The sequence below is a fragment of the Podarcis vaucheri genome, assembly GCF_965113315.1.
Source record: "Podarcis vaucheri genome assembly, chromosome: 16".
In the NCBI taxonomy this organism is placed as follows: Eukaryota; Metazoa; Chordata; class Lepidosauria; order Squamata; family Lacertidae; genus Podarcis; species Podarcis vaucheri.
The window spans coordinates 16554393-16574241 of record NC_138754.1 but is presented as its reverse complement, the minus strand read 5'-3'; the positions used below and the strand labels follow the sequence as shown (position 1 = coordinate 16574241).

The 19849-nt window shown below is 48.7% G+C and overlaps 1 protein-coding gene across 1 annotated transcript in view; it reads right to left on the bottom strand.

The window, feature by feature from the left end:
- Positions 1 to 3444: 3444 nt before the first annotated feature.
- SMG5 (SMG5 nonsense mediated mRNA decay factor) overlaps positions 3445 to 19849 on the bottom strand; it is a 32968-nt gene continuing 16563 nt past the window's right edge. The window contains exons 10-22 of the mRNA XM_082204274.1: positions 19093 to 19301; positions 18084 to 18221; positions 16309 to 17028; positions 15358 to 15527; positions 14479 to 14554; positions 13127 to 13302; positions 12518 to 12676; positions 11638 to 11697; positions 10459 to 10618; positions 9950 to 10040; positions 8879 to 8953; positions 8616 to 8754; positions 3445 to 8119 (exon numbers count right to left, since the gene is read on the bottom strand). Of these exons, the coding sequence (XP_082060400.1) occupies positions 8036 to 8119; positions 8616 to 8754; positions 8879 to 8953; positions 9950 to 10040; positions 10459 to 10618; positions 11638 to 11697; positions 12518 to 12676; positions 13127 to 13302; positions 14479 to 14554; positions 15358 to 15527; positions 16309 to 17028; positions 18084 to 18221; positions 19093 to 19301 (2257 nt within the window). The 3' untranslated portion in view covers positions 3445 to 8035. The remainder of the gene's footprint in view (positions 8120 to 8615; positions 8755 to 8878; positions 8954 to 9949; positions 10041 to 10458; positions 10619 to 11637; positions 11698 to 12517; positions 12677 to 13126; positions 13303 to 14478; positions 14555 to 15357; positions 15528 to 16308; positions 17029 to 18083; positions 18222 to 19092; positions 19302 to 19849) is intronic.

The window sequence follows — 19849 nt, the reverse complement described above, 5'->3', positions numbered from 1 at the left end:
AGCCACCACCATCAGGAGCCAGAAATGCAATAAAAGAGCCCTCATTATTCCTCCCTCCTAAAAGGCAGAAACCTAACGTGTCTTTTTAAACAGGGGATCTGCAGCTGGAGTGTGGAGGGAGGGGGGGAGATGTGAGCCACAGCAGGTTCCTTGAGGACATTCGTTTTTGGGGGTTAGGTTGTGGGGGGAGCGCATTTCGGGAGGTCCCAGAGTTACACAACCAGGTGTCAAGCTGAGAGCCTTTTGCACTTTCTGAAGTGACCCAAAATTCCTGCTTCCAGATTTTTGAATTTTGAGAGACAGTTTCCACTGAAATAAGGCGGGCGTTAACTGAGGACTGGAACTCTCCAATCCAAAATGTCTCAGATTATATAACTGTAATTGTAATTAAAAATAGTAACTATTATTGTTACTCCTAGCCAGTGCAGTGGGAGTACTGGGAGTGGGAGTACCGCTCTGCTTTCCTTTGGACCACATGGGGAAGACGGGGGGGGGGGGGTCTTGTCATCTAGGCAGTCCTGGACCACCACGCACACTTCCCAGGCTTGCACCCTCATTTTGGTGCTGCTAATGGAGCAGTTTGACTTCACCCCTGGAGGCACATGGACGCCAACAAGTTGTTTTGAACTGTTTTAAATGTGTGTTCTAATATTGCAACCCATCTCAGGGACTTAGGGTGAAGGGTGAGACTGGCTTCGCATTTCTGCCGTAGGGGCAATTAAGGATTTTCAAAGGGGTGGGAGAAGAAATCCCTTTTAAAAAAATTCCGCACTGAACAAAATGTCTGTGGAACGCAGCCCTGACCCAGAATTCACAACCAGCTCCCTTCGAAGGAGGTTGGAAGATGTTTTTGACAAAAAAGGTAACACAAAAGCCTCTTTCTGCTATTGTTGTGCGATCTGGGTCAGTTGACTGGGGAGACGGCTGTGGCGTTCTGCAGTGGTCACAGAGGCTAAGTAAGTGATTTAAGGGCATCACAGCAAGGCGTGGAGCTCAGCGCTGAGAGAGCTCATTGTAAAAAGGCAGGCTTCAGACCAGCTTCGGAGCAAAATCTTGCAAGAGGGAAAAAGCGACCCAAGTGTTGGGACTTTTAAATTTAGAGAAAAGGCAAGGAAGAGGCAACATGATAGAAATTTATAAAATAATGGATGTCATGGAGAAGGTCGATAGAGGATTATTATTATTTTTACCCTTCTTATGACCACAGCTCGTGGACATCCAATGAAGTAGAATGTTGGAAAATTCAGGATGGATAAAAGGAATTCTTCACACAGCACGTAACCTGTGGAACTCTCTGCCACAGTAATGGTCAGCAACCTAGAAGGCTTTAAATGAGGATCAGGCAAGTTCAGGGAGAAGGCTAAGGATGGCTACTAGCAGCGGCTCTGTTCTGTCTCCACAGCTGAAGGCAGGAAATGCTTCTGAATACACGAGGGAGGGAGGGCTCTGGGGCTCAGGTCTTGCTTGTGGAGTTCCCAGAAGGGGCACCTGGTTGGCCACTGTGAGAACAGGATCCTGGACTAGATGAGATCCCATTAGGTTGACCCAGCAGCCAGGCTCCTCCTATGTTCTTGAAGTGCAACCAGCAGAGCTTATGGGAGAGAAGCCACCCGGCATATTCCCCTTTTTCCAAGTGACAGGCATAGTGCTGGCTGAGACTGTTGTGAGTTGTAGCCCAAAACATCTGGAGGGAATTAAACTGGCCAAGGTTGGGCTAACTGGAGAGGTCGCAAAGCCAGAGTAACGTACACAGCAAGAATTAGCACAACGGCACAAAAAACCCCTATAATCTAGCAGGTGTTGGCTAGGGCCAAGTCCCACTGAAATAGTGTTCAAGTCATGCTTAACTTAGAAGCACCACCGGGCTCCAGACCTGATCTTGGTTGAGCTCAGCAAACCTAAGTGCTAGAGCCGTTTTCTCAAATCTCTGCTAAAACTTCCCAAATTAAAGTTGCAGGTCCAATTCAGTTGCACTCAAACATGTTTCGAGTAAGGATGATCTGCCCCTCAAAGGCAACACAGGCTGCACATGCTCAAGAGTGCAGAAGGCCATCTGGACGCCACAGAAACTTGGCACACCCCCATGCCTTAAAGAGGAAGTTGCATCTTGCAAAGGGACACAGCATGCCTTAGAGTAGTGGTTTGTTTTTAAGCCCCATGGGAGTTCCACTTTGGTGGAAACTTAATTATGTTGCACACCCACATTTTCAGGGATTTAAAGTCCTGTCCACCCCTACAACAACAATATAATAACAATTTATTATTTATACCCCGCCTATCTGGCTGGGTTTCCCCAGCCACTCTGGGCGGCTTCCAACCAAATATTAAAAACAATACAGCACCAGACATTAAAAACTTCCCTAAACAGGGCTGCCCTCAGTTGTCTTTTAAAAGTAAAATAGTTGTTTGTTGCCTTGACATCTGCTGGGAGGGCGTTCCAAAGGGCAGGGGCCACTACCGAGAAGGCCCTCTGCATGGTTCCCTGTAACCTCACTATACTATAACCTATACTATAGGGTTGGGGCAGGATCCATCCCCAGATGGCAAGGAGGCCAGTCCAGAGAATCGGGCAGATGCCACAAGCAGCCTTCCTATGGATGGGCGATTTGGACTAACCCTCTTTTTTTAAAGTTGGGCATGGGCAAACTCTCTTGGGTATGCCCTGCTTGTTTCAGAATCAACTGGAAAAAGAACAACTCTCTTTGTAGAGGAAGAGGTGGGAGGAAATCAAGGGGTTCCCCTGCCCACCTTTGCCCCATCATATCCCCTATAACTCAGACCACATGAAGGCTCAAAAGCAGGCATCCCCAACCTTCAGCCCTCCAGATGTTTTCACCTACAACTCCCATGATCCCTAGCTAACAGAACCAGTGGTCAGGGATGATGGGAATTGTAGACCAAAACATCTGGAGGACCGAATGTTGGGGATGCCTCCTCAAGAGAGTCACCAGCAAACCAGAATACAGGGAAGAGTTGGAAGCCATAAGAACCTGCTGGGTCAGGCCAATGTCCCACCTAGTCTAGCATCCTCCTCTCAAGGGGCCAAACAGATACCCCAAAGGGAAACCCCCAAGCAGGACCCAAGCACAAGAGCCATCGCCCTTCCTCAGGCTTCTAGCAACTGGTATTCAGAAGCACTGCTTCCTCTGTCTGTGGAGGCAGGCATAACCATTATGGCTGGTAGCCATCAATAGCCCTCTCCTCCATGAAATTCAATCCTCTTTTAAAGCCATGCAAGTTGATGGCCATCTCTGCCTCCTGTGGGAGGGAGTTCCGTAGTTCAACATCCAAGGCCCCTGGCTTGACATCTTTGCTTAGTTGACCCAAGTTAGGGCGCAGGTTGTGTGGACCGCTGATGGCTTTCCCCACCTCAATGGAACACACCATCGCAGGAAAAGCATAGACCACATCCCTTCTCTCCAATAAAATACAAGCGACCACGGATAAAGATTTACAAACATCTTGCATTTTTATTAAGCCAGTCGATGTGTTCCAATCTTACATAGTGGAGGGCCGTATACCAGTAAGTCAGGAGCCAGTTCACATCTCTTCCTCCTCCCGCCCTACTCATACTGAGAAGAGCTTTATATGGATGCTCAGATATGGCTCCTGGCCACCTTTAGGACTGCAGATCTCGTAACACGCCCCCCCTTCCCACCAACTTTTGAACTCCCCACGCTTTTCAGAGAAGCTGCAGTTTGGGCCATGTCCCACACCGTTTCTGCTGTAGTCCAAGTCTTTGGAAGCAGCCAGCTCTGGTGCGCAAACTGGCATCAGCGGCAGCTCCTCCCCCCCCCCAATTTCTCTCCTGCCACGTTTTCCCAGCCAGAGAATCTCGGCTGGATTTTTTTCTCCCTTTCTAGATGCAGAGAACACGCACACAACATTTAAGGAACAGAGTTAAGCGATGGAAGCAGGAAGAAAAGAACTGGAGGGCTATTTGGCACAGCCTACAAGGGTATCTATAGAATTCAAACCCATGTTTCCACCCATGGCTAATGTCCCATGTGAAAAACACGCACGCACACACACACACACACACACACACACAACTTCTGATGACAGCCCAAAAGATCAGGTTTACTTGGGTGGATGAGCAGCAGAAACCCCAATTTCCGGGAACATAAAATATTAAGATGGATTTCCCACATGGTTTCTCTCTTCCTGCTTAGCCAGAGTTGTTGGGGCTCTCGAGAGTCATCACCAGGGCCAGAGCTTGGTTGTATATCATTGGGTTAGGAAAAGGAACTCCCCCCCCCAAACAGTAGACTCAAATGTGCCCGCTGTGCCTTTGACCTTTGCCATGTGCTAAGCATTAGGTAGAAGCAGCTCATACAAAGGAGACCTTACACATTTACCATCTCTTCTTCCTTCTGACAAGCAAGTCACAGACTCCCAAAAAAGTGAGGACAGAAAGAGGGAACCTTTTTAAAAAGAGAGAAAATCCAACCAGAATTGTTTTACTGCTTACTAGGAGTTAGGCTACACTGCAGAGATGGTCTAAAGGTGGGTGCGATACCGATGGTGTAGCCCAAACAAGATGTTTCAAAATCCCTTTACTCCTCCATCCACTTAGAGGAAACAAAGGGCCTGCCCCCATCAGCACCTGCTGCTGAATGTTTGATGGGTAAACAGGTTGGATTTCAGAGCTGAAGGCCACAGGGGCTGCTGTTGGAAGCCAAGTAGGGTGCCGACAGAGCTGGTTGCAAATTTGGCAGGATCTGTTTCCTCAGTAGTAATAATGATGATGATAAATTTCCACACTAAACCCTGCTTCCAAAAGAAACAAGGCTCCAGGCTTCAAACCTCACCTTTTCTTTTTCTTTAGATCAGCCTGGACCTCCTTGGCAAGAGTTGCTTTTGGGTGAAGTAATAATCTCCAAATGGAGGCAGAAATGTCAGAATTTACATTTAAAACATCCAATTAGCTTGAGCCGATTATTTTTCCCCCAAGTGCTTTTTGGGGGGTTCATTTATAATTTGTAATCTAATTTTAACTTCTCCAAAACAGTGGCCCAACAAACAGCACATACACACACGCGTGCACACACACACACATACGCAATGCAGAAAATGTACAGAAGTACTTTTTGTTGGAAGCTCTTTCGAGAGTTCTGGTGGGCCATTCAGACCTCTTTTGATACTCCTTCAAATCCTCTAATACCTATTTGCTCTGGCAGTCCAGCTCACCATTTCTGTAAAATCCCTGTTCAATTCACAAAGGGTTCACCTGCACCTTCTCCAGCTGCAGGAGGAGCAAGGGAGGTTCTGCCAAACCCTACCCTGCAGGATAGGAGCATTCAACTGCCTGCACTTCAGAAGGGCAGGATTCTTCCCACAGCCAAACCCTTGGAGAATCCTTAGTTACTTGTTTCTCAAAGTACAAAGAGGACTTCAGTGCTGCAAAAGTACCTTACACAGCTGGTGGGCTGCACTCAGCTTGCAGAACTACATACACTCTTCTTTTTAAAAATGCCCATTTTATGTTGAGTCATTTTGCTCTCTCCCCCCCCCCCCCCGGTTTAAAAATATATCACTCAGGTAACAACTCCATTTCTTGATTCCACTGCCTCTTCCAGCAAGACTAAAACTTGCCCCTCACAACTACAAAGTGGTCTAGTTTGCTGGCATTTCTGAAGTCTGCACATGCTCTTGTGTACCTTCCTCTCCTCTCCTTGGCCCATTTTGCATCATGGAAGCTCTTCCCCTGCCTTCTGCTTCACCATTTCGAGCAGAACAGCCCAGAATCCCTTATAAAAACATAAAACCCCAAAGCAAAACCAGGAGGGAGCAGGTGAGGAACAAAACCCCCCTTTTTTCCAGTGTATCCTCTTGGAGGCAAATGATGGGACTCGTGTTCGGTTGCTATTTTGAGAGTGCTAGGATGGCTTAAAAAATTATCAAGCATGTGCTAAGCCAGAGAAATCTAACCTATGGTTCCCAAAGGGTGGCGGCTGTGCTGTCGCCTTCCTGCCAAAGGTAGGGGCATAACGGAAGCAGCGAAGAATTTCATCCTGGGTGCCTTGTTAGGGGTGGGAAGGATGCCTGGGAACAGCATAAAATGTTCGAATGTTTGGGGCCAAACCCCATTAATGGAAAACTCAAAAGCTTTAGAAACACAACCTGATTAAAAAGAGATCGAGAGAAGCAGGCGGCGAGGGCCAAATACAGAACCTGCAGAAAACCATCCAAGATGGCGGGCACTGGATGGCCCACAAAGCCACCAGAGGCATCGCTGCCTTGGAGGAAACCACACCTGGCTCTCCAAGAAAACAAGAGTGGGGAAAGGGGGAGGCCTGGCTGGCAACTCACCCATTTCCTATTTGCCTGGCGGAAGGGAAGTAGAATGCAGAAGGAAGTCCTCGCAGGAAACTGCTTCCAAGCCCTTCCAGTCTCTTCCCTTCCCAGAGGGTGTCAAAACCAGGCCTGGGGGTGGGGAAGGAAGACTTGGGAGGTGTATAGGGCAAAAGCTTATTAGGCCCTGAGGTGGTCCGGCCCCCATAAGAAAAAGCTAGCTTCAAGAAGAAATGGTTTGCCACTACCTGCATCTTTCCAACAGTGACCCTTTGGCAGGCTCAACATAAAACACTGGCAAATGCGGAAGGGAGTCAGGCGTCGAGAACCCATTCAGGAACCTCAACACTCAGACCTTGGTTAACCCTTCCTGGTTTATGGTATTTCAGAGGAGGCAGAGAATACTAGGGGAAAGGAGGCCCCATGGCTTTCTCTGTGGCAAAGGGATACCGTCAGGTTTCCTTCTTCTCCTGCTTAGCCTGCAAAGCCCCCCTTCACTCCTCTCCAATAAGCTCTGCACAAGAGCTAGGCCTTCATCCCTCCTACAACAGCCACAAGGAGCCAGAGAAAACAGGGTTTGTTTGTTTTTCAGGGCAAACCAAGAAACCCAAAGCAAGCCCAACAGAAGGGCCACCATTTTCTAGTTACCTGTTGTCTGGTGAACAGGGGAATAGAAAGGGGAGGCAGGCGGAACAGCACCATGCAGACGGTCGCTTAACCCCAGGGAATGAAAGGAGAGCTGTAATGTGGGGTTTGTTTCCTCCCTGGCTCAAGCAGCCCAAGATGGTCTATGACACCACTCACAAAACGCAACACTTTATGAGAAAAGCAAGGCGTGGGAAGATGGTGCGGTTTTTGGACAGGCAGAGTGGAGGGTGCAGAAAGGGAGGGGAATGAGGCCCACTGTTTCCTTTTCACAGCTAACTCTTCCCACCCCCACCCACAAGGAAATAAATAATGTTTTCATTCGGAAGCTTCTTATAGAGAGCTGTTTTGCTTTGCTGAGACAGGATCACTGTTCCCCTGCCACCTTAACATCTTTCAAACACTCAAAGGTGAAGAACCCTCCCCGGTTTTGGGGGGAAGGGGGAGACAAGGGAGGGGAAAGGAAAAACAAAACAAAACACAAGAGGCATGGTCACTAAGCATAAAAAAACACAATAAGGGGAAGGGGCGGAAATGAAATAAAAATGGGAGAGAAAACGTCCTCCTCCCCATCACCAGATTCTGAAAGAGCCTCCTGCAAATCCTGATCCCCTCTCTCAGGATCACCGGCTCTTTCGCAGCGTGGATCCGGTGGCAAAAAGTCACAAATGTCGTGTTTTTGTTTCAAGCGTAGGCGACAAGCTGCCTGCAGGATCCTGGAGACGAGAAACCAAGCAAGCTTTTTGGAGATGAATGGAGGCCCTCCCTCCCACCGCTCACACCCGTCCCCATCAGCTTGGAGAAAAGGAGACCACCTCTCCTCTGTCCGGCCGAGATCCGTCTCTCTTCCCCAAGCGGCTGCATGGTCTGCCACAGACGCCGCCCGTTTGGTGAGATGGGGAGGGGATGGCGGGGGTGTGGATGTGGGGTGGTGTTTCGTGCACACGCCCAGCTGCTTGTTTTTCATGGATTGCCGCGGCGGCGGCAGCTGCTTCGTGTCCAAATATCGCCTGTGGTTTTGACTTCTTTCGTTCCAACGCTGCGCGTCCAAAGACGGGGAGACAGAGCTTCAACCAACCCAGCGGCTTCTCTCCCCTCAACCCATTTCCTTCCACTGCTTGTAGAATTCCAGAACGTTCTTTATCTCGACGCTGGCGTTGGCTGCCGCCTGGATCGCAGACTGGGGAAAGAACAAGGGAGTTGGGATCCAAGTGCAGTAAGGCCCTGGAGGGGAGGTGCTGGTCTTTGCATCTCGCCCAGTAACTCTTAGCTACCCATGATGTAACCATCCTCACCACCCTGAATCTCAGGCCTTTCTAGCCCTGAATTCTGTCTTCCAACAGTATCTGGGCAGCTGAATCCTGGGGAAATCACAGGCAGAACATGGTGGTGAAATTGCTCACTTGCTGCCAGCAACAATTAAATAGTAAAAATGGAACCTTGCCTCCTGGCAGATTAACCAGCTGCAAGCCTACCCCACCATGTCCCCAGTTACTTTCAACCACTACTTTGCACTCATCACGTGGCAATGAGTTCTGCAGGTATACATTTTGTTTTCGTGAGTGGTACTCTCTCTCTATTTCAATAGACAACACTGCTTTTAAAAAAAGTATTCCATACTCCAAGTCAAAATATCACCACGAAGCCGGAACAGTTTGGTTTCAGACCACACTCACCTTCATGGGTGCAGAAAGCTTGCTTGGGTCATCCAGCTGGAAGCCTGTGAGGATGGTCACCATCCCACTGGAGTCATCTTCGCTGCCCCCTTGAGAGGTTGTCAGCTGTTTGCAGCTATCGAGTATCTTATAGAGGTTCCTGTTATATTAGTATTGAGGCAAAAGAGAGAAAACAGTGCCACCATTTGGCTTAGTAAAAACAGCTCTCTGCTTGTGAATGCAGCTTTGCTTAAGATTTGAGGCAGGTTGAAGCAAATGCTTACCAAGCATCTAGATCTTGCCTCTTCAGTTTATGCCTCTCAAAGCTTTTCCCAACTTCTTTCTGGCAGCGGATGTACCTAGAGACAGAAGATCACACATTGGGTGGATGTGTGCGTGAGTGCAATGCTGATCAGGCTACTTCTGCAGCACAGCTGAAATTGCAAAGTAATTTGCAGTACATTTATGCATATTTATCCCAATAACCCTGCTAAGCAGTGTCCGTGTTTTGCAGGTGAGAGAAGCCAGTTGTTAAAGGAAGATTTGCTCAATGACCAATATCAAGCTGAGAGAGAATCTGAACCCAGCTCTTCCCAAAAGCTTCATCAAAGTTAAAAGGCTCCACCTGGCAGTGGTGGCCCTACAGTTGTGGGGTCCCTCCTTGGAGAACTCTGCTCAAATCCCTTGCTTGAGACCCTACAATATTTTACTGCAATTTTATCAGAAGCTGCTTTTTACTGTATGGTGTTTATTCCACTGTTGTACTGCATTTAAGTTTTATGGTAAGCTGACTTATAAAGACTTGACCTAAAAGGTGGAGCAGAAATCAAAAGAAACAAAATACAGTGGTACCTTGGTTTACAACCATAATCTGTTCTGGAGGTCTGTTTGTAAACCAAAACAGGTTGTAACCCACGGCACGCTTTCGCCAATGGGGCCTCCAAAAAAAAATTTGTTCGTAATCCCAAAAAAGTTTGCAAACCAGGACACGCACTTCCAGGTTTGACGTGTTTGTAATCCAAAACATATGCAAACCAGACTGTTTGCAAACCTTGCAAACCAAGGTACTACTGTAAATATTTATTATTATTAAAAACATCAAATGCCTGCACACCTATACTGGGAAAGGGATGGAGGTGCAATGTTCAAATTTTTATTGCAAACAGGTATTCACATTCAAGGGCAGGACCCAAACAGCTGTTTTACATATGAGAACTGCAGCCTGATCAGGGTGTATATGTAAATTACAACCTAACGACCCATCCCAAGAGAGGCTGCTTCTTAAACACGGTTCTTTATTACCTGTTCCAGTGTACAATGAAAATGAATACTGTTGACCAGGGGGCTCAACCTACCTGTTTCCCTTTTTAAATTCTGCCTCTAGATATCGGATGCTGTCACGAGCTCCCGCATTCTCTTTCTTCAGGAAGTCTAAGCCATCAATTACTAAGGATCAAAGAAAAACAAGGTGGTTACATTTTCTGCTTCCCTTAAGGCAGAGGTTCCCAACTTTTCTGGTCACTGCCCCCTTGGTTCCACAAGCTCATCCCCAGTGCCCACTACCCTATAAAAAGCATTGTTCAGAACAGCGGTTTGCACAACCCGCTAAGAAACACACAGTAAATAGTTAACAACCACACATTTATTAAAGCTCCAATTTAAACTGGTTAGTTTAATTGTTAACAAAGTAGATGAGCCTGCACTGGTTATACAGCTGCCCAACTGCCCCTTAGCAACCCCCCAGGTAATCCCACTGCTCGGCTCGCTCACCGCCCCCCCCCCAGGGCAATCAACCCTTTCACTACCTGGCAACAGCAATTGTCCTGCTCAGGATACCAGCCCTGTGGTGGGAGGGGCCACTTACCTGTCCGTGGGATGATCACAATAAACCTTCCACTGGCAGCCAGCTGCCTGATGGTGCAGAGGTGCTGGCAGAGAGCCTGGGTGTCAGGGACCAGGTAGGGCGACATCACACACTGTGCTTTGGGCTGCTGGAGGCTCCCTTCCAGCTGTGACACCTCCAGCTGGGGAAAGAGAGAAGGAAGCAGGAGCCTTTAGGGAAGAAACTCTGAGCAAGAGCACCAAATCCATTAAGGAGTGTTCTCAGTGGCCCACCCTGTGTTGTCAGATGACCAGCCCATCCAGCAGAGTACAAGAAGTTTTATGTAGCAGGGTGCAGGTTCAACCCCACACAACTCCAGGTAGCGAAGCTGGGAAAAAGACTCTTCTCTGCTAGAGACTCTGAAAAGGACAAGACTATACTGGGATTTGTATGGTTTGACTCAGTTCGTGGCAAGATTTCACAGAACCGGCTTCAGCAAGAATCCAGAGTCTCAGGCAGGAAATCTTTCTCAAAACGAACTGCTCAAGATCATCTTTTAACAGGATAAATCAGGGACTGAACGATGCGTATAAAGCATATGCTCTGGCCTTTCCTCTCCCTGCATGGCTGTGTAGGTCACTGTATTTTTTAGTTATTTCATAAAATGTATTCACTGTTTGATTTTTTTTTTTAAATTACCCTTCAGAGTAGTTTACCAAAAATTATCAATAGCAAAAATTAACAATAGTTTAAATACTTTTGAAAAGTTAAAACAGACTAAAAGCGGATTAAAACTCACACCATCTTTTTAAACCACTTGGTAGACTTGGCTTTTAGCCGGCGCAAAAAAGAGTACAATGAAAAGAACTTGCCTGCTGTCAATAGGCAGGGAGTTCCCAAGTGTGGGTGAGGCCACACGGCAACCCTGAGTTCTTACAAACGGGGAATGGGTATTCTGAACCAGTTCCACCAATCATGAAGACTCGCTGTTATTGGTACCCCAGGTTCTGACCAACAGAGCTGATAGGCCTGACCAGTTTACAGCGCAGGATGGGAACCTTACCTGCTGGCTTTGTCCTCATTCAGTCAAGTGCTTTAATTGCAAGCTATGTCAGGCGCAAGCACAAGCGATACAGCCTCCCCACCCCCCACCCCAGGTATTTGGAGGCCTCCACTGACTTGCACTTGCCTCCCCCATCTATGCACAGTCCATCATCATACCTGCAGCCGAAGCTGAGCCATGTCTCTCATGAGCCTGTTCCGGCGAGCTTCCTCAGCGGCCTAAGGGAGAGCAAAGGGAATGATGCACGTCAAACTGCCTTTGCACCTATGGTCCCATTCCACAACTCTGGAATGGTTCCTCCACTTCCTTTCGCTATCCATGGGTGGTGAGATGGTTAGAGGGTGTTGGAACTATGACCTGGGTTCAGATTCCCACTCAGCCATGGAGCTTACTGAGTGGTCTTGGGCCAGTCACTACCTCTCAGCCTACCCTACCTCACAGGGATTGCTTTGAGGATAAAATGGGGAGCAGGGGAAGAACTATGTACAGCCCCTTGAGCTCCTTGAAGGAGGTGGTGGCATATAAATATAAGAAATAAATCTACTGTAAGGTCACAAAGGCCTAAATATGCAATACAATATAAGCAGTGTAAAATTGCATGCTCTGAATACTCTCCCCATCCCCTAGTTGAAATGTAGTCTGCAAACAGTCTAAAGGACCCTTCTTTTTGCTGATAGCCACAGAAATAACACTGTAAAGTATTTTTACACTTTCCCTAGATGTTTTTTTTTATGGGCAAAGAAAGTGCTAAGTTGAGGACTAGAAACTTGGCTACTACAAGTCTTTTCTCAGCCACTCACTTCCACATCACCCCTGAAACTTCCATCAGATGCTTCCCATGCATTTTCTGGTATTTTCTCAGGCTTCACCGGTGACATAAACTCACATATGGAAGAGAAGAGCTGTGCAATGCACAGGCATGTGACAAGACAGGGAATGCAAGAGGAGGTCCCTGTATGGCTATCAAGCCTTGCTCTTCACTGGAGCATGTTTGTTCTATCCCACTACTCCCCTCCAGCCCACCCTGGAAAAGCTCACCATGCGGAACTGGGCCTGGGCCTGCTGGAGCAAGCCGTCCTGCTCCGACTGAGCAATGCTGATGAAGATCCCAACCTCCGGGTTGAACTGCAGGATACTGCCTTGCAGGTGGGTGATGAAGTGTCCGAAACTCCGGATGCAACAGATGCGAACCACGGACTGTAATGAAGAAAGAGGAGGAGGACCTGGTGGGTGGGGAGGGCAGGGAGCGCGTCCACTTGAGGCCGAGATGGGGGCTCACACACACTAAAGCAAAGCAAAAGCTCCCCTCCTGAACACCTGAAAGGCTACAGGAACAGCTGGGACTTGGGAGGGCAAAGGATGGGCCAAGCTGGCTGACCTCTCGCTGCAAAGGATCAAAGAGCTCCTAGGCCAGAAGGATCAAACCCCACCCAGCGACACCAGCTGACTGATAGGTGGGCGTGGTTTGGGAAAATAGCCTCACACACCAAACTGGGCTCCTTTGGTGGGACAGGACTGGCCTGCGAGCTAGAGGTTCCCCACCCCTGAAGTCCTGGAGCAAAGGTTCTACTTGCCCTCACGTCCCCCCCCCCCAGTCCAGAAGCCTCCCATGACTTCTGAAATCCAGCACCAAAACCAGCCTCTTACCTCCTCCACTTCTGCAAGGAGAGGCCTGTCCTGCTCAAAGTTGAACCTCTTGTGTGCGTTCTTCAGCGGGGGAAGGTTGCGGAGGGCCATGTCCTCTGGGAGCAGCAGGCAGGCAGGCAAGTCTGGCAGCTCACACCCAGGCAGCATGCTCTTCACCTCGTTGCAGAGGAACAGCCCTGCGCATCAGCAGTGGGGATGGGAGGGGACAGAACGGCGGCTTTATATTTCTGGGTCACAGAGGCAGAAGGAGCAACTAGAAAGTCACACGAAACGCTAGTCCTCAAGGGCACGTCTAGTCTAAAACTGGGACTTCCACAACTCCTCATGGTGCCAGCTCTGACTCTGCCACACACGGGAGTCGGCCCCGCAGGAAGCCCAAAGGGGGAAGATGCTCCTGGCTTGGGATGCTTGTGTCTCCTTCAAAGAACAGGGTTGTAACTCAGTGGAAGACCAAATGCTCTGCATGTAGAAGGTTCCCCAGATCGACCCCCACCATCTCCTCCAGGAAGGGATGGGAAACAAACACACACACAGAGGCTGTTGCCAGATCAAGGTAGACGGCACTAGGCTAGATGAGTAACTTGACTCTGTGTAAAGTGGCTCATTACATTTCCATATCATGACCAGCTCTGACAGTAAGCGCTATTCAACGGTGGAACGGACAACCTTGGAAGCTGGTGGACTCTCCATCATGGAAGGTTTTTGAACAGAGTTTGGGGGTGGGGGCATCTGCCAGGGACTCTGCACCTGTTATTTGTGCATTGAAGGACATTGGCTTAGATACCCCTTGAGATCCCTTCCAACTCTACGATTCTGATTCTTTTCATGAGGCATACAGAAGACCTCAGCAGGAGCTTCCCTCTCTGAATCCAGACAAGCCACCATCAGGTAAGCAAGTGTGGCCTTGAAGGTGGAACTGGCGGAGCTGCTCCCCCAGAAAGGGGCTTTGTGCTTACTCCACTGCATAGCATACGAGCTTGGTAGACTTCTCACGTTCTTCTGGAACTAAGCAATGGAATTCCAGAAGAACGTAAGAAGTCTACCAAGCTCAGGTATTGTCTACGCAGATTGGGACAGTAGGTCTCCAAGGGTTTCCAGTAAGGGACATTCCCTGGTTCACCAAGAGATGGTGGAGACTGCAAACTGAAGATTCCAGGTTCAAAGAAGTCACTTTGTGTGACTAGACTTCCCACCATCTCTCCCCATTTTAAAACAGCAGAAAAACTGGGTGTAAAGCAGGAAAAAGACCCAGGAAACTAGCAAGAGTGCCTGAACTGCACAGGAAGTTGAAATTCAAGTATCAGGGGTGGGGTGAGGGGACATTAGAAAAGGAAATTTCTTCTAAAAGTTACCTGAGTCCTGAAGGTCTCCAGCTGAAGGAAGCAGGTTCAGTAGGACAGAAAGTCTGTTCCATAAACTCTGAGAACTCTGGCGAAGGGAAAAAGCACCACAAACAAATGCAAGTTGAGCATGTTGTGAATATTAGGACTTGGGCCAGAGATCCAGGTTCAAGCCCTTGCTCAGACTGGCCAGCTGCTACCACCTCCCAGCCTAACCTACCACACAAAGTCAGCACCAGGATAAAATGGGATGTCCGTTTTACTACAGCTGAGAGCAGGGGGCCCTTGAAGGTTGCACTCGAAATAAAGTGCAAGAGGGTGTGTGCGTGTGTAGATTTAAGGTAGCAATGGGGCAAGAATACGGCACTGAAACACTCAACCTCTCCCACCCACCTTTCTTCCCCAGCTTGGCTTTGACTGTGGAATAGAGCTCAGCTGGGAGAAAATTACCTGGGAGGGAAGGGTTCACAGCTCCCCTTGCTACTTTAAATCACAAGGATTACATGAAGTGTGCATTTTAAGGCATGGGTTTGTCACCCTCACATTAGTTTGAGGTCTACTTGAAATCCCATCATTTTCCCTACGATTTATCTGATAAATATCAGAACTGTGGGTCATTTACACCTCCAGCGCCCCTTTGACTCTTAGCGCGCATGCGCACACCCCCCACACCCCCGGTAATCCCACCGCCCCACCAGGGCTGGTACCACCCACTTTGGGATCCACTGCTTTTATCAGTTACTTCTACTTTTAGCAGTTAATGGCAAAATGCTTTATACAGGCTGGCAAGTGCAGTGGTTGAGTGCACAAGATAGAGGCTCATTCAACAGCCCAGAGGTGTAAGCTGAAGAAGTCGTGTAAGTGGGATTCTCCCCCATCACCCCTCCCTACCTGTGCACACATGATGATGAGATCAGTGTTGGTTCTCAGCCAGTCCAGAAATACTTTGACAGTCGGCAGCAACCCCTCATTGGTGATGATCTCCAGCTTCTCCTGGAGAGAACGCTCGTTCCTGCAGGATTTACTGCTAGAGACGCTCTCTTCCGACTCAGAAACATCGTCTTGGACAAGACAAACGGATCGTTAAAAACAAGGAACTTAGATAATTAAGCAAGGAGTGCAGATTGGAAAATGCAATTCTCCTCCAGAGGAGAGACACCCACCTACCCTGCCAAGTGCTTTTTATCTGGCCCCTGGGAATCAAGAGGTTTTATCAAGTTTTAATCTAGAGGTGATGAAAAGCAGTAGCTGGCACCTCCACAGAAAAGAAAATCACTCCCTACGAGTAGGGATGGTGGAGAAGGAGATTTAGTGCACAATTTAGTACACCACCCTGCCTCAACTTCCTTTCTGCCACACTTCTGCCCCCATCTGCAGTATAAATTTAAAGCAGCACCATACCATTTTAAAGAGTCATGGCTTCCCCCAAAGAACCTTGGGAAATGAGGTTTGTTCTGGGATTCTTAGGAGGAATAAGCCACGACTGCGATATGCTGCTGCTTTGAATGTATAGTGCAGATGGGGACACAATGTCAAAGATTAGAAGACAGGTTTGTCACCCCACTTTAAGACAGCAATGTTTTGGGGGCGCATAGCTAATGGCTGGCCTGGAAATGGATATCAAAGGAGTTCTCATCTTGCCCCCTTCCCCACTTACACCTCTGCGTTGGCAACCGGGATCTGTGTCAGCCAGATCTCACCCACAAATCACCCTCTACAAAATCCTAAGGTCTTTCCACCCCACTTCTGCTCACACACCCTTTTCTCCACTCAGGACCTCCTTTCCAATCTAGCGTACATGCTTTCTTTCTCTCTCTCTCTCTCTCTCTCTCTCTCTCTCACCTTGCTCAGTCATTTTGGACTTCTCCACGTCCCCATTGACACATGGCTTGCTGTCCGCCACCTCTTTCGGGGCAGGCAGCTCACAGTTTGGTTTGAGGAGGACGTTGCTGAAAGTGGGGGCCAGTCGGAAGCAGCGCTTGGTCTGGAAGAGCTGCGTGGACATGGCCTGGAGGTTGCTGGCTATACTGGCATCACTGGCGCCCAGCAAGCCTGGCCCGTTGGCCGCAGGAGGCTCCAGCAGGGGCTCAGTCTTGGCAACGCCAGGGCTTTTCAAGTCCACCAGCCTGCCAACATCCCCTTCCGCAGAGTCCAAAGCCTCCGGGGCGCCGTTCTTCATGCCCTTGGCTTGGCTGCCCCCCTCGGCGTCTGGCTCGTCCTCCATGTCTTCCAGGTCTGAGCGTGACTCCTGGCTGTTCATGTCTGAGTCGGTCTCCACGTCAAAAGCCGCCTCGGCCTCCTCGTCGCTCTTCTCTGAGCCGCTCTCTGAGCCATCACTCCCTTTGGTGGAATCCGGGCTAGAGTCGGAGTCGAAGCCCTCGCTCAGGTCGCTCTCGTCCACCTTCTGGACATGGCGGCGACGGCGCAGGCAGGAGAGGCGTGAATATTTCTTGCCCTTCTTGCTCTCGCTCTTCCGCTGCTCCTCGCTGGGTCGGTGGTTGGCCAGGTCCCCTTCGGCTTCTCTCTCAATGGAGTTCAAGGATTCCCGGGCCTCCAGATCCTCTGCAAAAGAGCAGCCGAACACACATTTTTGGAAACTCTAAAGATACACAAACCGGCTTGACTACTGTTTCGTTGCAACACCTGCCACAAAGACTTTATATCAGTGGTTCCTGAAGTTGGCACCTTGGGGGGCAGTGGGATTACCTGGGGGGGGGGGCGCAAAAGGCCAAGAGATGGAAGGGGGTGCTGGAGGTGTGAATGACTGTGTCAGATTGGAAAGCTGGTCTCATTGGATCAAGTTCATAAATTTTGTTGAATTAATTAAACTAAAGTTTTAACTGAATTTTTAATTACTGTGCAATTCATTGTTGCTGTTCATAGTTTTACAGTGGTACCTTGGTTATCAAACGGATTGGCTCCCAAACAAATCGGCTCCCAAACGCCCCAAACTTGGAAGTGAGTGCTCTGGTTTGCAAACGTTTTTTGCAAGCCGAACGTCTGACACAGCTTCCACGGCTTCCGACTGAGTGCAGGAAGCTCCTGCAGCCAATTGGAAGCCGTGCCTTGGTTTTCGAACGGTTCTGGAAGTCGAACAGATTCCCAGAACGGATTAAGTTTGACAACCAAGGTACCACAGTATTGTGTTATTATCTTCATCCAGTGAAGCTGAATGGTGGGAGAGTCATGACAGGCAAAAGGAAAGACTTCTGCACACAGAACGTAAGTTAAACTAAGGTATTCACTCCCACAAGATCTAGTGATGACCCCCAACTTGGATGGCTTTAAGAGGGGTTTGGAAAGGCTATCACTGGCTTTGATTACTATCTTCTGCTGGGGTTGGGTCCGGTCTCCCTGCTTCCTATAGGTATTTGGCTGGCCACTCTGTAAACAAGGTGCTCAGCCAGACAGGCCTTTGGTCTGATTCAGCAGGGCTATTTTCAAGTTCTTACAGACTCTCCCCAAAGAACTTCCCAGGATCCCCTAGGAAAAGTAAATAACTGTTAACCAGATTATTTTCACCACTGCCTGCCTCGTCACAAGAGCAGAACGCAGTGTGGAAGATGGAAGGCAAGGATCTTAGAATGGGCAAACTTAACCCTTCTCGCAGCCCTCACCTGTGCCATCATTCTGAAAGGCTGGAACTGGATTCTCGCCTTCTTCCAGCTCTGCTTGCAGGCGAATATTGACGTGGTTGATGAGGTGCGAAAAGAGGGCCAGTGTGAATGCAATGGCTGCACTATACTGCTTGGAGCCTGTAAGGAGAGAGATGAGGAAGCATCAGCGTCAAGGGGAGCTGGCAACTGAATGGGAAAAACAGTGTCTGCAACGTCCGTGGGGGAGCAAACTCCATAATTATGCATTTACCTTTATTCAACTGCAGGCACCCAAATGCCTTTGGGCTTCTTTATGTGATCAAAGTTAAAATTCTTGTCAACTCACTGTTATTCAGAGATTTAAAAAGCCTTTCTGCAACAAAACTAAGAACTCCATTCAGCCACTTGCATATATCATGTGCCCCCTTCCACAGGAGGGTCCGGAGGGTGGCAACTTGAGATCAGGCCTTTTCAGTGTTGGCTCCCGGTTTGTGAAATGCTCTCCCTGGGAAGGCTCACTTGGTGTCATCATTACATAGGCTCCAGTCGCCAGGCAAAAACACTCCTTTTAAACCAGGCCTTTGGCTTTGAACTATCTATGGCCTTTTAGAGCGAGTGGGATCTTTTAATATATTATCCCATCCTAGTTGCTTCAAATTGCCATGGCAAAAAGGCAACTAACAAATTTAATAAATGCTAATGCTAATGATGATATGCTAAATATCCAGACTCTTTGAGTCTATGAACTCTATGATTCTATGAAAATACAAATTTAAAGTGAAATGAAATGAAAATACTTCGATCCCAGATTTACTCTGTGAGCACCTGAGCCCAGGAGTCAATGACTGTGTTTTATGAAGTGGATGCTGAACCACCTCATCTTTGCTGCTGTTCTGGAAACAGGAAGAGTTTGAGAGATGCTAGCTCAGTTCAACCAATCATATTATAATGAGAGGCCGACAGGGCAGCTTAAAACCTGCACACCAAGTCTGCAAGAGGAGGACACACCACACACAGCCACGCTGCTCACCTGCCCTCTTGAGGCTGTGGACGCTCATCAGGCAGACAATGACCATCCGGAAGATGAGGAGGTCTGGCAGGAAGGAGTAGCCATTCTCGCACTCCTCTTCGTCGTCATTGGCAGAGCTCGTGTTGGGCGAAGAGGGCAAGTAGAAGAGGCAGAGGTTGAAATCCTCCAGTACTGACTGGCAGAGAGACGTCAGCTCAGAGTCTGCAGAACTGAGAGGTGGGGTGACAAGGAGAGATGAGCCACAGAGGATTGTCCCACAGCAAACAGGAGGTGCAAGCAGTTGAAACAGGTGAAGCCTCTCCGAACCTTAGGCAACCACAGTGCTTATGCAACCCCCATAACGAGCTATCAGATTCCTCATCTGCAGAGGCTGAGCCGACGAGTGGGTAACTAAGAACCAGGCAACCCTGATACTTGATCTGAGGGCACATTCTCCCCAAGGTGCTTTAGACTCGCCCGACAAATTAGGAACTTAAGAAGCTGCCTTATATGAAGTTGGACCACTGGTCAATCTAGATCAGTATAGTCTACACTGACCAGCAGTGGCTCTCCAGGGTTTCAGGCAGAAAGCCTTTTCCAACCCTACTTGGGATTGAACCCAGGACATTTGGCATGCAAAGCAGATGCTCTACTGCTGAGCTATGGCCCTTCTCAAGGGCCAAGGGTGATGCATCCTCCCTAGTGGTGGGAGACTCTCAACCGGTGAAAAGGCAATGCTGTCAATCCATGACAAAAATGCAGAAGAGTGTTGGAGCAA